Raw genomic sequence first — 18,919 nt, 5'->3', positions numbered from 1 at the left:
TTTTACAAATGATTTCTTCCATCAGAGATAGTGGAACTATTGTACTTGGTCCCTGATGTTGTAGTCCACATTTGGCTTATAGAGGTGACTGTCAGACTGGCACACAGAAGAGAATGGGGTAGGTTGAGTGGGAATAGTAGATTGGAGTTAGGAAGACTTGATTTAGCAATCTTAGTACTAGCTTTGCAACCCTTAGTAAATGGCTTACCTTTTCCGAGCCTCAGTTTTCTATCTGCAAAATGAAGCAGTTGGACTTGACTGTCTCCAGATCCTGTCCAGACCTAAATGGATGAATCTTGGATCCTAAGATAAAGAGTTTTAGGAAAAAATTTCACGAAACGAAGAATAGATGTTTATGGTTATGTAATACGAGGAAGAAATATTAGGTGGACCTCCAGAATTTTCCTTTGGATGTGAGCAAGTAAGGAATGCTTCCTGAAGTTTGATGGACCTCCTGTGGTGAACTTTTTGGAGAACATGGACAAGAGATACTTAGGATAGGTTTCAGGGGATGTACTGCAATCTGTATCTTAGGAGAGCATTCAAATAGGAATGATATTTCAGATCCATCTGAGACCAATATTGTTATATAGGTACATGCTGTTTCCCCTGATAAGCTTCTTCAGGCTCCTTCAGGCTGGGGACTGTCATTTTAGTCTATTACGTTGCTTTTCATTGAATCATAGCATTTAGAGCTATGCAGGCCCAAATCTCTCATTTTATAGGTGAATTGACTTGAGTCCAGAGAGAGAGATTTTTTTCCCAAAGTTCATACCACTAATTATTGTGGAGCTGGGACTAGAACTTTAGATCATCTGATTCCTAGTATTTTTCTGGGGGGAAAACTCATCCCAGTTTTTACATTAAAACAAACCTGGCATATTAAACCTTACTAGAATATTATTGTAGAATATAATTTGGTATAATTGATCCCCAACCTGTGATCAAATCATGTTGTCAAAGGCTTTATAAAAATTCTTTGCATTTCTTGGAATTAAAAAAAAATCTGGATGTATTTTCCCATTGGAAAATTTTATAAAAGATGGCTAAGGTTCTTTGGGACTATTTGCAAAAGCCTATTTATCTTCCACCATGTATCTGAAGCATAATACTACTCCCTTCAACCCCCATTTTGTAACATTATTTTTCTCAGAAAATGAATTCCTTCTTCCTGCTAGGTAAAATTTACCTTTATTAGTAGCACTTGAGACAAGGAAGCTTTTCTTTTAGAGAGGAAATAGATATTTGTAACTGTTAGATTTTTTTCCTGTTTCTACCCTCATCATAGCAAAAGGATACTTTCCTATTTCTGCATCTGTGTAAAAGAAGACTTATTTTCTGAGGTCTCAGATGAGGAGCCCAGTAATTGGAGGACAAAGGATGGGGTGAGCTGCTGACCTTGGCATTCTCCTCTGCCTCTTCATACAGATGAACTGTTTTTAAGTTGAAGACAATTTGAGCATGGCAATTTGACTTAGACATTATCCAGTGAACTCTTGTTTTGAAAGTATTAAAATGTCTTGTTAAAATACAGTCTTGTCCACAATACTGTTCCACAGTGTGGACCCCAAGGGTAACATAAACACTGTGGTTCCAGGATGTTTTTACTTTTTTTCCATCAGTGTCCCATCAATGTTATCACTCATGGTAGCCTTTAGAAAGCATTTATTTTAAATATGTCCTATCTAAAGTTGACCCCTTCCAGTAAAAGACATTGTCCCTAGCTAGACTGATCAAAAAGAAATATGCTGTTTAGTGATATAATTTCCCAGACTTTTCTTTCTTTGGGATTTTTCAAATGTCTCTTTTGGTCAGATTGCATTTTACTTTCAACTTTCAATGAGATTGTTTTGTTTGCCATTTACATAGCTCTCTGGTATTGCTAGGTTAGAAAGAGGCTGACTTTGTAGTTTTTTGTTGAAAATGTTTGTGCCCTTTGTATGTGTACCTTAGAGATAACTTTCTTTCATTTTGGACTAACGTGAAAAGTCTTATTAATGTTGATAAAAATAAATAGTAGAATTGGTAGATTTGGCCCACTATACCCATTCTGATTAGTAAGCAAAGCAGATTGAGAAATTGTTCCTGATCATTTTCTGCTGAGTGTAAGACATAGCATAAAACCTATATATAGCATGAGGAAGAGACAAGTTGAAGGGGAAAATGTGCATTTTCAGCTGTTGTCAGGAAATATTATTTTATGCTCTAAAATATCTTTCTTTAAATAAGAGTCAGAAAGATAATGACCTTAAGATAATGATGAATATCTACTGATTCAGTAATACAGAGGAATTCCTCCAGAGCAATCCCATGATTTTGGGCACAGAGGTTGTAAATGAGTAATCCTTTTTGTGAGATGATGCAATGACAAACTCCCACGTTGTATTTAATATAATCAGTTAGTACTTTTACAGAATGTAGATAAAATTCTACCCATGAAAAATTCTTATAATGAAAATTTGTAGTCAAATCTTAACTTCTCACAAATACTGAAACCAATAATCCTAGAGCTGTCAGAGACCTTAATGGTGGTCATCTAGTTCCACCTCACACATGGTGGATGAGTCATTTCTGCAACATTCCCCACACCCAGTCATCTAGTCTCTGCATGGACAACACCCATGTCAAGAGATTTAGTGTTTTTCTTAATGTTTTAATATATCACTCTTGCCAAGGGTACTACCATCTCCCAGTTGCCCAGACTTGGATTAGTTATATGTACAGGAGATGTATGCTAGAGACAGTACACTTTTGAGAGCATCAGTGGATAGATATACAAGTTATCTGAAGCAGGGAAGTTTACCAAATATGTGGAATAAATTTTGAATCTTAGGAATACTCAAGAAAAGTTACTGAGAGAATATCAATAATTGCTGATCTCAGATGCTTACTCTCCTAAATCCATAATGTTTTTGTGAGAGCCTTGTCGTACCTAAGTCCAGGGTGTTCTCAGTGAAGGCATTAGAAAGGAGGAAGCAGGATTTTGCAAATGATACTCAGTGAGGATCCAAATCCTTATCATCTCAGAGTTAACTAAAAGACATCAATAATATAAAATTTATTGTACTTATTGTTTGCTGATAAAGAATAAATGGTTCCAAAGACAAAAAACTATCTTTTAGCCTTTCCTACAGATAGATACCTCTCATCTATACATCAGTGTGATTCAGAATCCCTCCAAAAATATAATGATGGAAATGATCCTGTATAATTTGATTGCTGTGATGGAGGATATTTAGAACAGAATCTAAATTGAGGAGAGATTCCCTGTGACTTTTGAAGTTTGCTAAATTGTCTTGTGTGCCTATGATATTGTGGTAATTGCTTCAAGCTTCAAGTTATTGTAGAGCCTTCTTGGAGGATATTGCAAATCATTCAAGAGAATTTGGCTTTCTACCCACACAACCCAAATAATGTTTTTTTTTTTTTTTACACATATAGGTGTGTATATGTATGTGTGTATGTGTGTGTGTTTATGTGTGTAATACAATAGTCTCTATGCAAATATTTTATTAATGTATCTTTGTTCATCTGCCTTGTTTTTCTTTCTCCATTTTGTTGCTGTCTGCTTTAGGTATAGAGATCATGCTTATATGATGGAAGGATTTAGAAGAATTTTTTTTTTTTGCTATTTTTGCAAGCATTACATTTATATATTGAAATCAATTGTTCCTTGAATATTAGATAGAATCTATTTGTTAATTTGCCTGGTTCAGGATGGTTTTTCTTTGGTATTTCATTTATGACTTATCAATAAATTTCCTATGACTGAGCTACTTGTGTTCTTGATTTATTTATTCTTGGTTTATTCATATAATAATACATTATTGGGGGCAGCTGGGTAGCTCAGTGGAGTGAGAGTCGGGCCTAGAGACAGGAGGTCCTAGGTTCAAACCCGGCCTCAGCCACTTCCCAGCTGTGTGACCCTGGGCAAGTCACTTGACCCCCATTGCCCACCCTTGCCAATCTTTCACCTATGAGACAATGCACCGAAGTACAAGGGTTTAAAAAAAATAATACATTATTAATCTAATTTATATTTTTGTAAATGTTCACCCATTTCATTTAATTTGACAGTTTTTTGGTATATAATTGACCTAAATTCTAGTAGTTTTAAAAATCTCCCAATTTGTTGTGTATTTTCCTTTTTCAGGTTTGGTACTGACAATTTGGTTTTATATTTAAAGAATTAGACCAATTAAATATGTGTTTTATTATTTTAAAAATTGTCTCCTAGTTTATTAATTAAATTTAACTTAAAAATTATTTCTCTTTTCCTTGATTAAAAAAAAAAAACAAAATAAAACTCTTACCTTCTGTCTTAGAATTAGTGCTAAAGGAGGCAGCTGGGTGGCTCAGTGGATTGAGAGCCAGGCCTAGAGATGGGAGGTCCTAGGATAAACTCTGGCCTCAGACACTTGCTAGCTGTGTGACCCTGGGCAAGTCTCTTAACTGCCGTTGTCTAGCACTCCAAGACGGAAGGTAAGGGTTTAAAAAAAAAAAAAAGAATTGGTACTAAATATGTCTCACTAAGTAAGTATCCCAGGGTAGGAGAGGAGTAAGGGTATTGCCCAGGGTCACATAGCCAGTAAATGTCTGAGTCCATATTTAAACCTAGGTCCTTCCATCTCTAGGCTTGGATCTCCATCCACTGAGTTTCTATCTGTCTCTTCTTTTCCTTGATTTTCAGAATTTATATTTTGCTGTTTAGTTGGGGTTTTTGATTTGCTATTTTTATTATTTTTTATATTTGCATGACTGGAGAAGTTCTTTGTGGTGATACTTTATCAGAAGAAATTAAAGCATTATGTAGTATCGGCTGTGACCTATGGAGGAACTCTTGATGATGTCATAGATGTGTTGGTGGATTCCTTTTAAATTTGGTACCTAGTATAGTGCCATGTATAAAATGCAGGCATGAGTGAAATAAATATGCTGATGTTAGTGATCTACTTTTAATAGCAAATTTAATTTAGAAGTAAAGATGGAAAATCTTGTTAAACTTAGTAGGACTGGAAGAGGTGTTTTAAAACCTTATTTCTTTTTTATCTAATTCTTAGTTCATTCATTCATTTATTCATTCATTCACTCACTCACTTATTTATTTATATTTATAGTCTTTGGTTAGTTAGTTAATTAATTTTTAAACCCTTACCTTCTGTCTTAGAATCGATGCTGTGTATTCTAAGGTTCTAAGGCAGAAGAGCAGCAAAGGCTAGGCAATGGGGGTTAAGGGACTTGCCCAGGGTCACACAGCTAGGAGGTATCCACTGAGCCACCTAGCTGCCCCCTCTAATTCTTAGATTAATACAACAAGATGATGGTTTCTCTCATACCATCAACTTAGTATATGTGAGCAAGGTTTTGGAGATTAGAATTCTGTACCATTGAAGGAAGGGAAAGTGTGGTCCAAAAGGTAGGGGACATAGGTCTGGTGGGATTCCATTAATAATGCTGCTGTTGGTATTTGTATCCTTCTGTTAAAATATATTATTTCATAAAAGGAGGCTGTAAATTGATCCATAGTATATATTTATTCAAGGAATAGGAAATATGTAATGAGAATGAGTTTGAACTGTACTATGTTTTATTTGGCACATAGATACTCATTGAATTAAATAGAAATGAAAATACAGGTCATATGTAAAAACCACAAAGTTTAAATGTGCTTACTTCAGCCATTCCCATGAGCTTAAATGCTCTAATGCAACATGTAATGACATTTTAAGGAGAATTTGATTTTTAAATGACTGTTATTTATATGTGTATTGTATATATAAGTGTGTATGTATGTATATATTTAAAAGCCCTACCTTTTACTTAATTATCTTGGTTTAAATAAACAAAAAAACATGTATATATGATAAAGAGGGAAGGAGGGAAAGAGAGAGAACACTATTTTTTAGCCAAAATACTTTTTACCAGTCTAGGAAAATCACAAGAAAACAATAAATTCATATTAGATATTTTATCTTTTGCTACCTTCACACATTTTCTTTTTATACTTTTCTCTGTCTCTAATACTTTGCCGGATGACAGAACCTTCTAGCAACATCTTGAGGTTCAGTGTTGTATCATAAGAATTGGTATTTAGAATGTAAGTTCATAATAATGGAAGAAAAATTAAATCATATTTAGTGTACAGTTTGTTCTCCCTTTCCATTACTTTGCATTTTGTTATTTTTGTCATTTGGGGTCATTTATTATGAAGGGTTCTTGGGAATCACAGAATTTTTAAAGCTGAGAAGGACTTCAATGGCACCATCTAGTCCAGCTCATACCCAAAAAGAGATCTCACCTTACCATGCCCATAGTTGTGGGTGTCCTTCCCCTTCATCCCTATAACTACCACCATCATTTAAGCCCTAATTGTATCTTTCCTAAACCTTTGCAATAATCTTATTGATTATTGATATTGATCAAGGCCCTCTACCACTGTTTAATCTATCTTATATACTGCCTTACAGACTCATCTTCTTAACGTGTAGCTTTGGTTATATTATTTAACAACTCAGAAGCTTTCAGTGGCTCCCCATTTCTTACCAAATTAAGTCAAACTTTCTTAATCTAACATTCAGAGTGCTGGTCCCATCCTGCCACAATTCCCTTTACTTACTAGAACGTACTTTGCCTTCCAGACACAATAGTCCACTTACAGTTTTTTGAACATATTTTCCATTTGCCCATCCCTACATTTTTGCTCATGTTATTGTTATAGTTATTCTCCTTTTTTCCCCTTCAGTTTGGAGTAATGCCCTCTCTATTCTCTATTAGCATTAGCTTTGGAAGTTTACTTCCTTTATGACATTTACCAAATTCTGCCTTGTATTATAGTTATTTCCATATTTGTCTTACCTTTACAACTGGTTTGTAAGGCCCTCTAAGTTGGGATCCTTTTATTTAAATTAGTATCCTGATAATATTTGCGAAGTGCTTAGCGTGGTGCTGGGCCCAGAGTAGCCCTTAATAAATGCTTGTTCCCTCTCTTCCTTCCCTATCTTCTATTGCTGGGTTCTGTCCTGGGACTCAATAAATATTCATTGTTGACAGTGTAATTAGGATATAGCACAGATGCACTGGGGATTTTGCAGAAAGCAAAGTAATCAGCTCTAAAAATTCCTTAGCCAGGAATGCATTATGAATAAAAAGCAGCATTGCTTGTACAATCCAGGAATTGTACTCACATTTTAGAAAGATAGCAACAAGGTCTGAAAAAAAGCACTGAATCATTGTCCAGCCACTAAAGTACTACTCTCTCGCATCTTGGCATGGAGGTGGCCTGGGTTCTTGAAGGTCATGCTGGTGTGGCACAACCTTGTATCAATCTTAGAAGACTGGATAAGTTCTTGTTGACTGTATAACTGCTAACTAGACCTTTTGTCAGATACATGTGGAAGATTGTCCATCAGGTGATAGATAGATGGTTGTAGGCCCCAAATTCAAAGAATTTTTGTTTGCTCTGATGGACTGAGGAGGATGGCCACAAAGATGGGAGTTGTAGAGTTTTTAAAATATCAACATAAGATGATAGTTTTAATTACACAAAAAAAAGATTTCCGAGTAACTGTTAGTCAACAAGTGTTTATCAAGTGCTCACGATTTGGGAGGCATTATGCTAAATGCTAGGAGTATAAATACAAGGGGAAACTGTCCTCAAGAAGTTTATATTTACATGGAGAAGAAGACATAAAAAAGGAGCTAACAAGGGGATGGGGTGGCATGTAGGAATGGGCAGTAGTATAGCCCTGACTACATCCTGGATAGAAATGAGATTATCCTCTTGAAATGGAGGTTCTGGGAGATTCTGATTGGGGAGCACTGGAGTAGAGAATTTCCAAAATCTGGATTCCAAGGCTTCCAGGATGAAGAATTTTCTGGGATTTGGTGGAACAAGTCTCTTGTGCATCCTGGAGAGGAATGGGGATTCACTTAACATTCCAGTTAATGACCAAACTTGCCTTTTCTTTTTGTACAGTATCTCTTATATATGCTCCTTTCTCTCCACTGATATAGCTACCACTTTAGATCTGGCAGGCTCTTATCACCTCTGTCCTGGTCTATTGAAATGGCCTCCTGTTTGGTATTCTTTGTTAAATTTCTCCTCACTCTAATCAGTCTTCCACTTCCACTGCCTAAATGGTTTTTCTGAAGTGCAAATCTGACTACCTCAGCCCTCTTCCTTTCTCCCAGTAAACTGCAATGGCTCCCTCTTATCTCTAGGATTAAATATAGCCTCCTCTGGCATTTAAGGCTATTCCTTATTCATCTTATAGCTTATGACCTTTAAAGCATTCTCTGGTCTACTTTTGCTGGCTTACTTGTTCCTCTTTACCCACAGTGTATATGATCTCTTGATTTCATGCCTTTTCATTAGCTGTCTTGAATATTCTCCCTCCTCACCTCCACCTTTTCTTGTCTTTCTTCAAAGCTTAGCTGAACATCACCTTATGTGGATGGCCTTTCTCAGATCTCTGAATTGCTAATATCCTCTCCTCCAGGTTTCTTTTCATTTACCCTGTATATATTGCATATTTATATATATATTACATCATGTACTATTTGTATAATATATATGTACACACACAGGACCGCTTATACATAAAATGCATATACATATACACACATTTGGGTACATGTTGTCTCCTGCATGAATATGTAAAATCCTTGAGAACAGGAACTGCTTTTTTTCCCCTTTGGACTCTTATCAAATGGCATAGAACTTGACACACAGAAGTGTTTAATGCTTGTTTACTAATTGAGTGAACTGAGGTTTTAGTGAAAAATGTGTATATTTCTTGAACACATAAGACATCTTGAATGTAGGATATTTTTAAAAAATGAAATGTGTCTTTAATATTTTTACCTATAGGTAGAGGATTTTTAAATAAAAAAGCAATACTCATTTCAGCAAATATTTATTAAACACCACTGTGAGCACCCTTGTGTTTGTTAGGCTCTCGGATTCAAAGGCAATTTGAAAAACAGTCTTTGCCTTCAAGGAGTTTTTACTCTTCTTGAATAAGGGGTAAGATTGAAAAGGAAAAACTTTTTAATAAACTGTTTATTTTCCCAAGTTTGCCAATGATGAGATGAAAAATTATTAATTTCATTTTCTTTATGGTATTGGCTATATTGGATGCCTAGCATTCTGATTCCTGTTCCATTCTCTTTGAGTAGTTTATTCGGTAGAATTCCATTGAGTAGTTCAATTTATGCTTTTGTTTAAAGTGTGGAATATTCCAGGAAAATATTTGAAAGAAATTTTGTTGTTTTCAGTATAACTGTCGTTATTTTCATCATGTCCCCTTAAGATAGCATTCTTAATTTGGGGTCCATGTACTTAAAAAAATTTTTTTTGGACAACTATTTCAATAGATTTTGTTTCCTTTGTAATCATAAGCATTTTATTTTATGCATATGAAACATTATTCTTAGGAGTCTATGGGGATCATAGTACTCATTTTGTTTCATAATCTGAAGAGATCTGTTATATAAGAAAGGTTAAGAACTTGTTATATGGGGAGAGAATTATAGCTTCTTGCAAAATGAAGGGTATGGAAAAAATGAAAATTTTGTTTGTAAGACAAAATTTTCAACTTTTTGAATTACAGTTTTTATTGATATAGTTTGTTTTTTTAAATCACATACATCTTACAGTATTCTCTCTATTCCCATTCTCTCCACCCCTAAAGCCATTCCTTATTAAAAAGAAGAAGAAGAGGAAGTAACCCAACGAAACTAACATATTAAAAAAAAGATGAACAATATATGTTTTCTACAGCCTTAGTCCCCATATCCCTACAAAGAAGTAATAAGAGGTTGTGGGGAAAAGTACCTTCTCATATGGTTTTTGCGTTGTTGACCTTGTTTATTGTCATCTCTGAGCATTCATTTTTAATTTTGTTATTTTTCTTCCCATTTACACTGTTTTCTTGGTTCTGCTTATTTCTGATTATATCAGTTCATGTGTATCTTCCCATGTTTCTTTGAATTCATCATATTCATAATTTCTAATAGCACAGTAACATTCCATTATATTTATGTGCCACAGCTTGTTTAGTCATTCCCTAGTTGATGGATGTCTACTTTGTTTCTGTATGTTAGCTGGTGCAAAAAAATGCTACTCAAAATATTTTGATTTTCATGAGGCTTTTCTTTTTGTCATTGAATTTCTTGAGTATATGCCTAGCTATGAAATCTCTAGATCAAAAAGTGTGAACATTTTAATCAGCTTCTTTGTATGATTCCTAATTAAATTTGAGAATGACTGGGCCAGTATAGTTTCTTTGCATGAGTCTAGATTACTTTACAGACTGATTGTCTCCATCAGCATGTCATTAGTATGCTCATCTTTTTATAAGTCTTTCAACATTGATTGTTTCCATCTTTTGCCATCTTTGTCAGTTTGCTGAGTGTGAGATGAAACCTTGGGGTCTTTTTGTTTTGCATTTCTCCTGTTTGTGATTTGGAACATTCTTTTTTATGGCTGTTAACCTTTAGAGTTTTTTGGGAACTATTTGTTCATTTTCTTTGACTATTGGGTAATGGCTTTTGAACTTAACATATTTCTGTTAGGTGCCTAACTATTTCTAATATCACACCTTCATGAGAGATACTGGATTTTTCTTAGTTGACCCCTTCTCTTTTCTAATTCTAGTTGCATTGGTTTTGTTCATGTCATTCACTTTTTTCCTTTATTTTTTATTGTAATGCAAAACCCACTTTCATATTGGTCTTTGTTGTAAGAGCACATTCATACATAACCAAAACCCCTAAATAAAACTGTAAAAACACTGATGTGAAGGACAACTCCAATGGTTCTTTCTCTGGAGGTGGATAGCATTTCCCATCATGTAAGTCTTTCAGGATTGTACCAGGTCATTACACTGCAGAGAGTAGCCAAGTTTTCACAGATAATAATCGTCCAATATTCCTATTATTTTGTTCAATGTTTTCCCAGTTCTGCTTATTTTGCTCTGCATCAGTTCCTGCAGATCTCTCTGTCTTTTTATGAAATCATCCTCCTCATCATTTCTTATAGCACAATAGTATTTCATCATCAACATGTTCCACAGTTTGTTTAGCCATTCCCCAATTGATGGTATGTCAGAAACTTTACAGTTTCATGCCTCCCTCCCCTGTTCCTTACCTACTTTATAGTAATTTTTTAGGCATTTAAAACCAATTCATTCCTTCTCTCATCCTAATTTTGTTAGGGTTACTAGGCATAATTTTAGGTTGTTTGATTTTTTAATATTTTATTGAAACTTTAAATTGTTTTTATTTTGGATTTTTATAATTCTATTTTTCTTTTACATACTTTTAGTATGAGGATTATTTGAAATAAATTGCAATGTTAAGAAAGATATTTTGGTCCATGCAAAGTAGGATGTGGAAATCTCATCACAAAACTTACATCACGTCTTCTTATATTTTTTTTTTCCAGTGCTTACTTTCACAACCCAAATTCTGGGCCATTCAGACAACAGCTTTGATCCTCCGAACAAAACTGGAGAAAGGGAGTACCCGTCGAGTGGAGCGGGCAATGATGCAGACACAGGTGGGGATGCCTTGACTTTGTATTATTCTTGTTTTCTTGTTCTATTTTCATCATCACTCTTTTACTCCATATTTTTGTTTATTCATATACCTCTTCTTTATTTTTTTATTTTCACTCTAAGAACTCATAATTAATTAATTAAGGGTGTTTTTCCATGGTTACATGATTTGTATTCTTTCCTTTTCCCCTTCTCTCCCCCCTTCCTTAGCCAATGAGCAAATCAACTGGGTTTTACATGTATCATTGATCAAGACCTATTTCTATATTATTAATATTTACAGTAGAGTGATCATTTAGACCAGTAGTTCCCAAACTTTTTTGGCCTACCACCCCCTTTCCAGAAAAAATATTACTTAGCCCCCTGGAAATTAAAATTTTTTACATTTTAATAGCAATTAATAGGAAAGATAAATGCACCTGTGGCCATCACCACTCCCCTGGATCTCTGCAGCACCCACCCGGGGGCGGTGGTACCCACTTTGGGAATCACTGATTTAGAGTCTATATCCCCAATCATATCCCCATTGAACCATGTGATCAAGGAAATATTTCTTCTTTTGTGTTTCTCCTCCCACAGTTCTTTCTCTGAAAATGCATACCCCTTCTTTAAATACTGTTTCATCAGTGCCATTGCTTATATTCATATTTAGTCAGATTTCAAAGGAAAATGTTAATAGTCCCTCCCCTGCTCCTTACTTACTTTATAGTAATTTTTAGGCATTTAAAACCAATTCATTACTTCTCTGATCCTAATTTCATTAGGGTTACTAGGCATAATTTTAGCTTTTTGATTTTTTTTAATGTTTTATTGAAACTAAATTGTTTTTATTTTTGAATTTTTATAATTCTGTTTTGCTTTTACATGACCTTCATGATGAAATAGCCTTTCCCTCTTCCCTGCCAAGAGAGTTATCCCTTTTCTTTATTTCAGAAAGCATAGATAGTGACAAGAGGGAAAACAGTGTGATAAAATTACCCAACACAATTGAATATGACATGATATGCAGTCTTTCAGACTAGGCCATTATAATTTCATGGTGTTTAGTTTTCCTTTTGTTCATTCCCTCCATTAACATTGTTGTAGTCATTGTTTATATTGTGTTCCTGCTTCTGCTTGTGAAGAATTGATTTCATTGGCTTTGCGTCATTCATAAATAACATAATGTTTCTTTTAAGAACACATGTGTCCTTTAACTCAACATAGAGATTGAGGGAAGCTACACCATGTGAAACAGAATTAATGCTTTATTTATTTGGAGTTAGAAAAACCTGAGTTTATATTGTGCCTCCAACAATGACAAGCAATGTGTCCATGGATAATGTACATACATGAATGTCTACTTCTGTATCTTTAAGGGATCAATGATAGCCACTGTATTTAACCCACAAATTATTATGAAGCTCAACTGAGATAATCTATGAAAAGTGCTGTATAAATATAGTTATTATTGTTAGTCATTTTTAGTATGAGATCTATTTGAGGTAGAGTCTCCACCATGGCTTCAGATATTAACTGTGAAACAAATTTTAAGCTTTAGGGCAATTATAGAATTGTTTTTTTTTTCAGGAATAACAGTCCTTTGTAGTTTTATCAACATGGTTCTACTCCATATCTGGAATTATAATGACCTGAAAGAATTCATTTTCCAAATGCGCCTAAATTATCCCAAGAGAATAACTTAAAAACTGAGCTGATCAGGCTTATTATGTAATCCTTGAACTACCATTTAAACCCCAGTGTGTATTGGTTCAGATGTTTTTAAATTTATGGCATTTATATGTGTGTTGACTTCTTGGAGTAAGTCATAAGTTTGAATTATAGATTAATTTAGTTCTGCTGTAATTTTAAACTAATAATAAAACACTATTCTGGCCTGGAGAATGTAGTTGTATGTCCTCTTGTGGGCCTTGAAAGAATTGAAATACTCAGCCTTCTTGAAAGACTTATTTTTCAAACTAAAGCCATTTTTAGTCTAAAAGTTATGAATTGTTAATGTTCAGTGAATGAAGCAAGATTATTACTTTTTTGATTCAGAATCATGGACTTTCAGAGCTTGAGGGGAGTTTAGTCCTTTAGGTCCTTCAGTCCAATCTCTACCTGCTAAGTCTGACAAGTGGTCATTGATTTTCTACTTGATAGCTCACCAGTAATGAGAAGGAACCCTTCTGGTGTTTATCATTTTTTTTTCATCATTATGGGTAAACTTTCATTGAGTACTCAGTGTTTCTGGTGCTTTGGACTAGGTGTTGAGGATGTGACTCCAAGGGGCATACATACAGTTTAGTGATGGGGACAGGGTCTATAGTGATAAATATTACATTACTTTATAGGATTCTTGCTGAAAGAGCAGTCAAGCAGTAACTGGGAGATCAGAAGAAGGAGCTACCTCAGATGGCGAGGTGATGGGCAGATATATCCTAAATCAGTATTGTCTCCATTCTACAGATGAGGAAATTGAGTTTCCGTGAAGTGGAATGAATTAGTTCTGGTCACACATCTAGTATGTGTTGGAAGTATGATTTAAACCAGACTCCCAAGTCTAGTATTCCGTTACTTTGCAAACTTGTGGAGCAGAATTGGGCATGACTTGTTTGGGAAAATATTCTTATGGAGGTATGACTGACTTTCTTTTCACAGAAAAGCCTCAAGGAGACTGGATGATCAAATCAGGGGTTCTGAAATCTTTTTGTATCATTGAGGCACTGCGTAATGCAGTAGACAGAGCTATGGGATTTGAGTGAAGAAGATCTGAGTTCAAATTCAGCCTGACACAACCTGTGCCTCAAGTTTCCTCAACTGTAAAATGAGGATAATAATGACAACTACTTGCAGGGTTGCTGTGAGAATCAAATGAGACGATATTTGTGAAGCACTTAGCACAGTGTGCATTGAATAAATATTTATTCCCCTTTCCCTACATTGATCCTTTTGATAGCTTCATGAAGCCAATGGACTCTTTCTCAGAATAATGTTTTTAAATCATAAAACAACATACATAGCATTACAAAATAAACCAATTATATTGAAATGCAGTTATCAAAACAGTAAAGAATCCAGTTTTCTCCAGATTAAGACCCTCACAGAACTTGCTTGTAGTTTTTTCCTATTGAAAATATTGCTATTTTCCTAATAGCTAAAATATTCCTATGAAAATTTTTTTTGGGAGTACATATAGGATCTCTCTATCAGTGACCTTTTGGGGATATAAACCTAAGTGTAGGAGCATCATGTCCAGTGACCCAAGCAGTTTAGAAACTTCTTATTCATAATTTGTGATTGTTTTCTAGAAGGGCTATATCGATTCACAGCTATTCAGTCATTTCAACAAAATTTCCAGCATTGACCGTTTTTCTCTTCTAGTGCTATTTTGATTTCCATTTAATTTGAAGCATTTTAATGCTAGGATTATTGATTGTAGCTTTTCTTTTTTTGAAAACCATCTTCATTTTCTCTGACCACTTATTTATTGAAAAACAAACTGATTCTTAGATGCAGATTTTTCTTCTGAGCAGTTTAAAAAAGCAGGACACTTCATATGTATTTCTTTTTTTGAATAAAGGCAAGGGAACTTGGAATTATATGCATAAACTAATTTTTATTAATTTCTCCTTTTGATTTCCTTTTGAATTAAAGATAGTTTTAATTTTTTATTTAAAGTACAAAGCAAAACAAAAATACATTTCATATTTAAAATATTACTTCAGAAATTTTATGGTTCTGTGACTTTGGTAATGTGTTCCTTCCTTGAGTGTCCATTGACTCCTTACCCTTTTCAATTCTTTTCTCAGCCTTCCATCAATCCTCCACAGAAATTCTATCAGTGCACTGGTGGATTTTCATGGCTAAAACTTTTCTTATATACCAGACCAACACTTGGGCCTACTATCCATTTTTTAACACTTGCTCACGTAAAATGTGATTGTCCCACACATTTTTTAAAATCATACTTGTCCTCTTTTTCAGTAGTTACCAAACTTTCGATCTCTTATTACCATTAGTAAAATTTTTAAAGTAGGCTCCCTCTAATATGTGTATTTTAGCTTTTAAAAAAATTAATAGAATTTATCTAGAGTAACCTAGCTCCTTGCCTCCTTTCTGTATAACAGTAGGCACCACTATCATCCAGTTGAAAGATACGTTTATACAAATTATGTCTTTCATGTTTCCACCTTTCAGTTCACTCTCTGGAGGAAACATTCTCAATTTAGTCTTCAAGTATTAACTTTGTAACTGCATATGATGTCCTCATAATCTCATGTAGTTCTTTCCAAATTTTATTAAAGTTAGCCTGCTCATTGTTTCTTATGGAACCATTGTATTCTATCACAATCATATAACATGATTTGTTTAGCCATTCCTCAATTGATGGGCAGCTCCTCAATTTCCAGGTCTTTTCTATCACAAAGAGAGCTGCTATAAATATTTTGGTACATATAGGTTCTTTTTTTTTTTTTACCCTGATCTCCTTGAGGAATAGACCCAGCTGGGTCTAAGGGTATACACAGTTTTATAATGTATTGGCTGTAATTCCAAATTGCTCTTCAAAATGATTGGATCAGTTCACAGCTCCACCAACAGTACATTAGTATCCCCATTTTTCTATACTCCCTTCAACATTTGTCATTTTGCTCTTGTGTATTTTACCTTAATAATTCATATATGCCCTACTTCACTAATTACCCTGAAAAATTAGGCAATATAAATAAAAAGGGAATAAGATAAAAATCATGTTTGATCCTGGGGTGAATTAGGAACCATTGGAGTTAATTCAATAGGTGAATGGCAAACCCAGACCCTGCCCTTTAGGAAAATCACTTTGCTTGCTGTGAAAGGTTGGATTGGAACAGGGAGAGATTTGAGTAAGGGAGGCCAATTAGGAGACTGTTAATAATAGTCTCAACATTTAGGATTACAGAAAACACTGCTGTTTCTGAAATGAGAATCCTTCTTTTCCAATTCTGGGCCCAGCTTATTTTTCATCTCTAGTATTTCTGCCTCTTCTATTTGTTTGTGAAATGGACTTAAAACTCAATGGGCGACATGTCCAAGTACATTTCATAATCTGAGCAATATGTAGTCTTTGTACTGACTATCCAATAAAAAAATCTTTTTCCACTTGTTTTTTTCCTCTCTAGTCTCTTAGGAAGATGCCTCATTTCTGACTGCATATCTCATTAAGAAGGACTTAAAATATTCCATGGCTTAATGTATTCTGCACAGTATCATCTGCAAACAAGATCATCTGAACAAATTCACCCTCTATTTGGAATCCTCCTACTGGGACATTGTGCAGGTCATTATCCGTGAAAGTGGTAGATGCCTTTGGCAAACAGAGTAAGCAGGCTGTTAAGGTTAAAGCATAGCTCTTTTTAGAAATCTTTTGCTTCAGTACTGGTTGCCTTGGGCAAATAACTAAATCTTTGAGCCTCATTTTCTCCAACTACAAAAGGGGTAATAATGCTTATATTACCTTCCTCATAGGGAGGAAATGTTATAAAAACCTGATAAAACCTCAAAGGACTATAATCATTAATGGTTGCTATTAGGTCTATTTTACATTTTCTTTGATGTTGAGGATCAGAGGAATGATGTATAAAGTTGCCTCTGTAGTTGCATTCACCATAGAATATTATACAACTTTTTTTTAAAACCCTTACCTTCCATCTTAGAATCAATACTGTGTGTTGGTTCCAAGGTAGGAGAAGGATAAGGGCAAAGTGGGTTAAGTGACTTGCCTAGGGTCACATAGCTAGGAAGTATCTGAGGTCAGATTTGAACCTAGGTCTTCAAGACTCCATGCCTGGCTTTCTATCCGCTGTGCAACCTAGTTGCCCCAAGAATTTTTTTTTTTAATTGGACCCATGATTTCATCAGTATAGAGGACTCCTTATGGATGGAAATCCCTCTGCCACAGTACTGTGTGCCTGGTTACAACTTGTAGTCTTGGAGAACCACCTGGGGTAATTAGAGGATAAGTGATTTACCCAGAATCACATAGCCAGGATGTGTAGGAGGTGGGACTTCAATCCCAGTATTCTTAGTTCTGAGGCTAGCTCTGTATCTGTAATACTATGCTTCTACTAAAGAATAAAGGGAAAAACATAACCAGACTAGTTAACTGTACAAATTATAACAGGACTCCTCCCCCTATTTTTCTCTTATTGAGCATTTTCTCTTTCTTATAGTTTTAGGAAATGCCAAGGACTTCTGTTTTTAATGATACCTTACCCAGAAAGGAAAATATAGTTCTTTTGTCATTTTACTCAAATCTTTTGATCTCTCTGTAATTTCATAGGTATCAATTTTGGATCATAGCTTCCTTTCTACTTTTGGATCCTCTGTGTTCCTTATCCACATCCTTCCATAAATCTTTTGCAGATAATCCAACCATTATGATGCAGACCCTCTTTGATTATCTTAATGTTTTGTGGCTACCAGTATAGTATATGGTCTTGTCCTTCAGAATGCAGTGGTAGAGGCAGGAGATCCTTAACCAGGATTGTTGTTAACATCCTGGGATTGCTTTCTGTGAGGTCTAAAAAACTCATCTCGGAAATTAGACCTGTTTCTATGTGGTGTTTTACATGTTGGTAATGGCGAAGGTCCTGCCATAACAAAAATACAATTTAGCTAGGAAAAAGTGAACTTAACATAAAAATGTCAGTATTAAGTTGGTTCCAGAATATTAAGATCTCTACATTGAGGCTTGTCCTCATGTCTGAGAATATTTAAAGAACATGATTGTACATATCTTACATTTATTAAGTTAGGCTTTGCTAGATTTTTATGTGACATTTGGGTATATGCCAAAGTTAATAGCCTCAGAAGCTTTTTTTTTTTTAATGAAAGAAAAAGACTAGCAATAACTTAGAACAATGTCATTGCTTGATCTATTTTCGAATGATTTTCCTAAAGATAGTGTTCTTGGCCATGTGGATTGGCACAAATAGTGTAGGAGACAGAGGTAACCCACAGTTGACTGATTAGAGCCTCCTACACTCATTTTTAGGAATGTCTTTTTTTAAAGGAATGTCCTTTTATTTTCTCTGTATAAATTCTTTCATTCTCTATAGAAGCCATCATTGTCATTTGGAGGACACCCTGGCTTCTCATATACTGTGTCCATCTAGCCCAAACTTTGGCAGTTTCTAACAAGCTAGACAGATTTGCAGTGTGGCCCTTGAGATAGACTATGATCTACAGTGACCAGCTAAATATGGAGCTGGTTCACCAGAAGGCCAGCCATTAGGTGATCCAATTTTTTTTTTTAGCTATTTTTTTTAACATTTATTAATATTCATTTTTAACATGGTTACATGATTCATGCTCCTCCTTTCCCCTTCAACCCCCCCCCCCCG

The 18,919-nt window shown here is 34.9% G+C and overlaps 1 protein-coding gene across 1 annotated transcript in view; it reads left to right on the top strand.

The window, feature by feature from the left end:
• The window catches only part of TTC27 (tetratricopeptide repeat domain 27), a 244,492-nt gene that overhangs the window by 105,780 nt on the left and 119,793 nt on the right, over window positions 1-18,919 (top strand). Inside the window, exon 10 of the mRNA XM_044663689.1 lies at window positions 11,447-11,560. Within this exon, the coding sequence (XP_044519624.1) occupies window positions 11,447-11,560 (114 nt within the window). The remainder of the gene's footprint in view (window positions 1-11,446; window positions 11,561-18,919) is intronic.

Source organism: Gracilinanus agilis, chromosome 2, assembly GCF_016433145.1.
Source record: "Gracilinanus agilis isolate LMUSP501 chromosome 2, AgileGrace, whole genome shotgun sequence".
Taxonomy (NCBI): domain Eukaryota; kingdom Metazoa; phylum Chordata; class Mammalia; order Didelphimorphia; family Didelphidae; genus Gracilinanus; species Gracilinanus agilis.
Note: the sequence above shows the minus strand (reverse complement) of the source record. Positions and strands in the feature narration are given on the sequence as shown.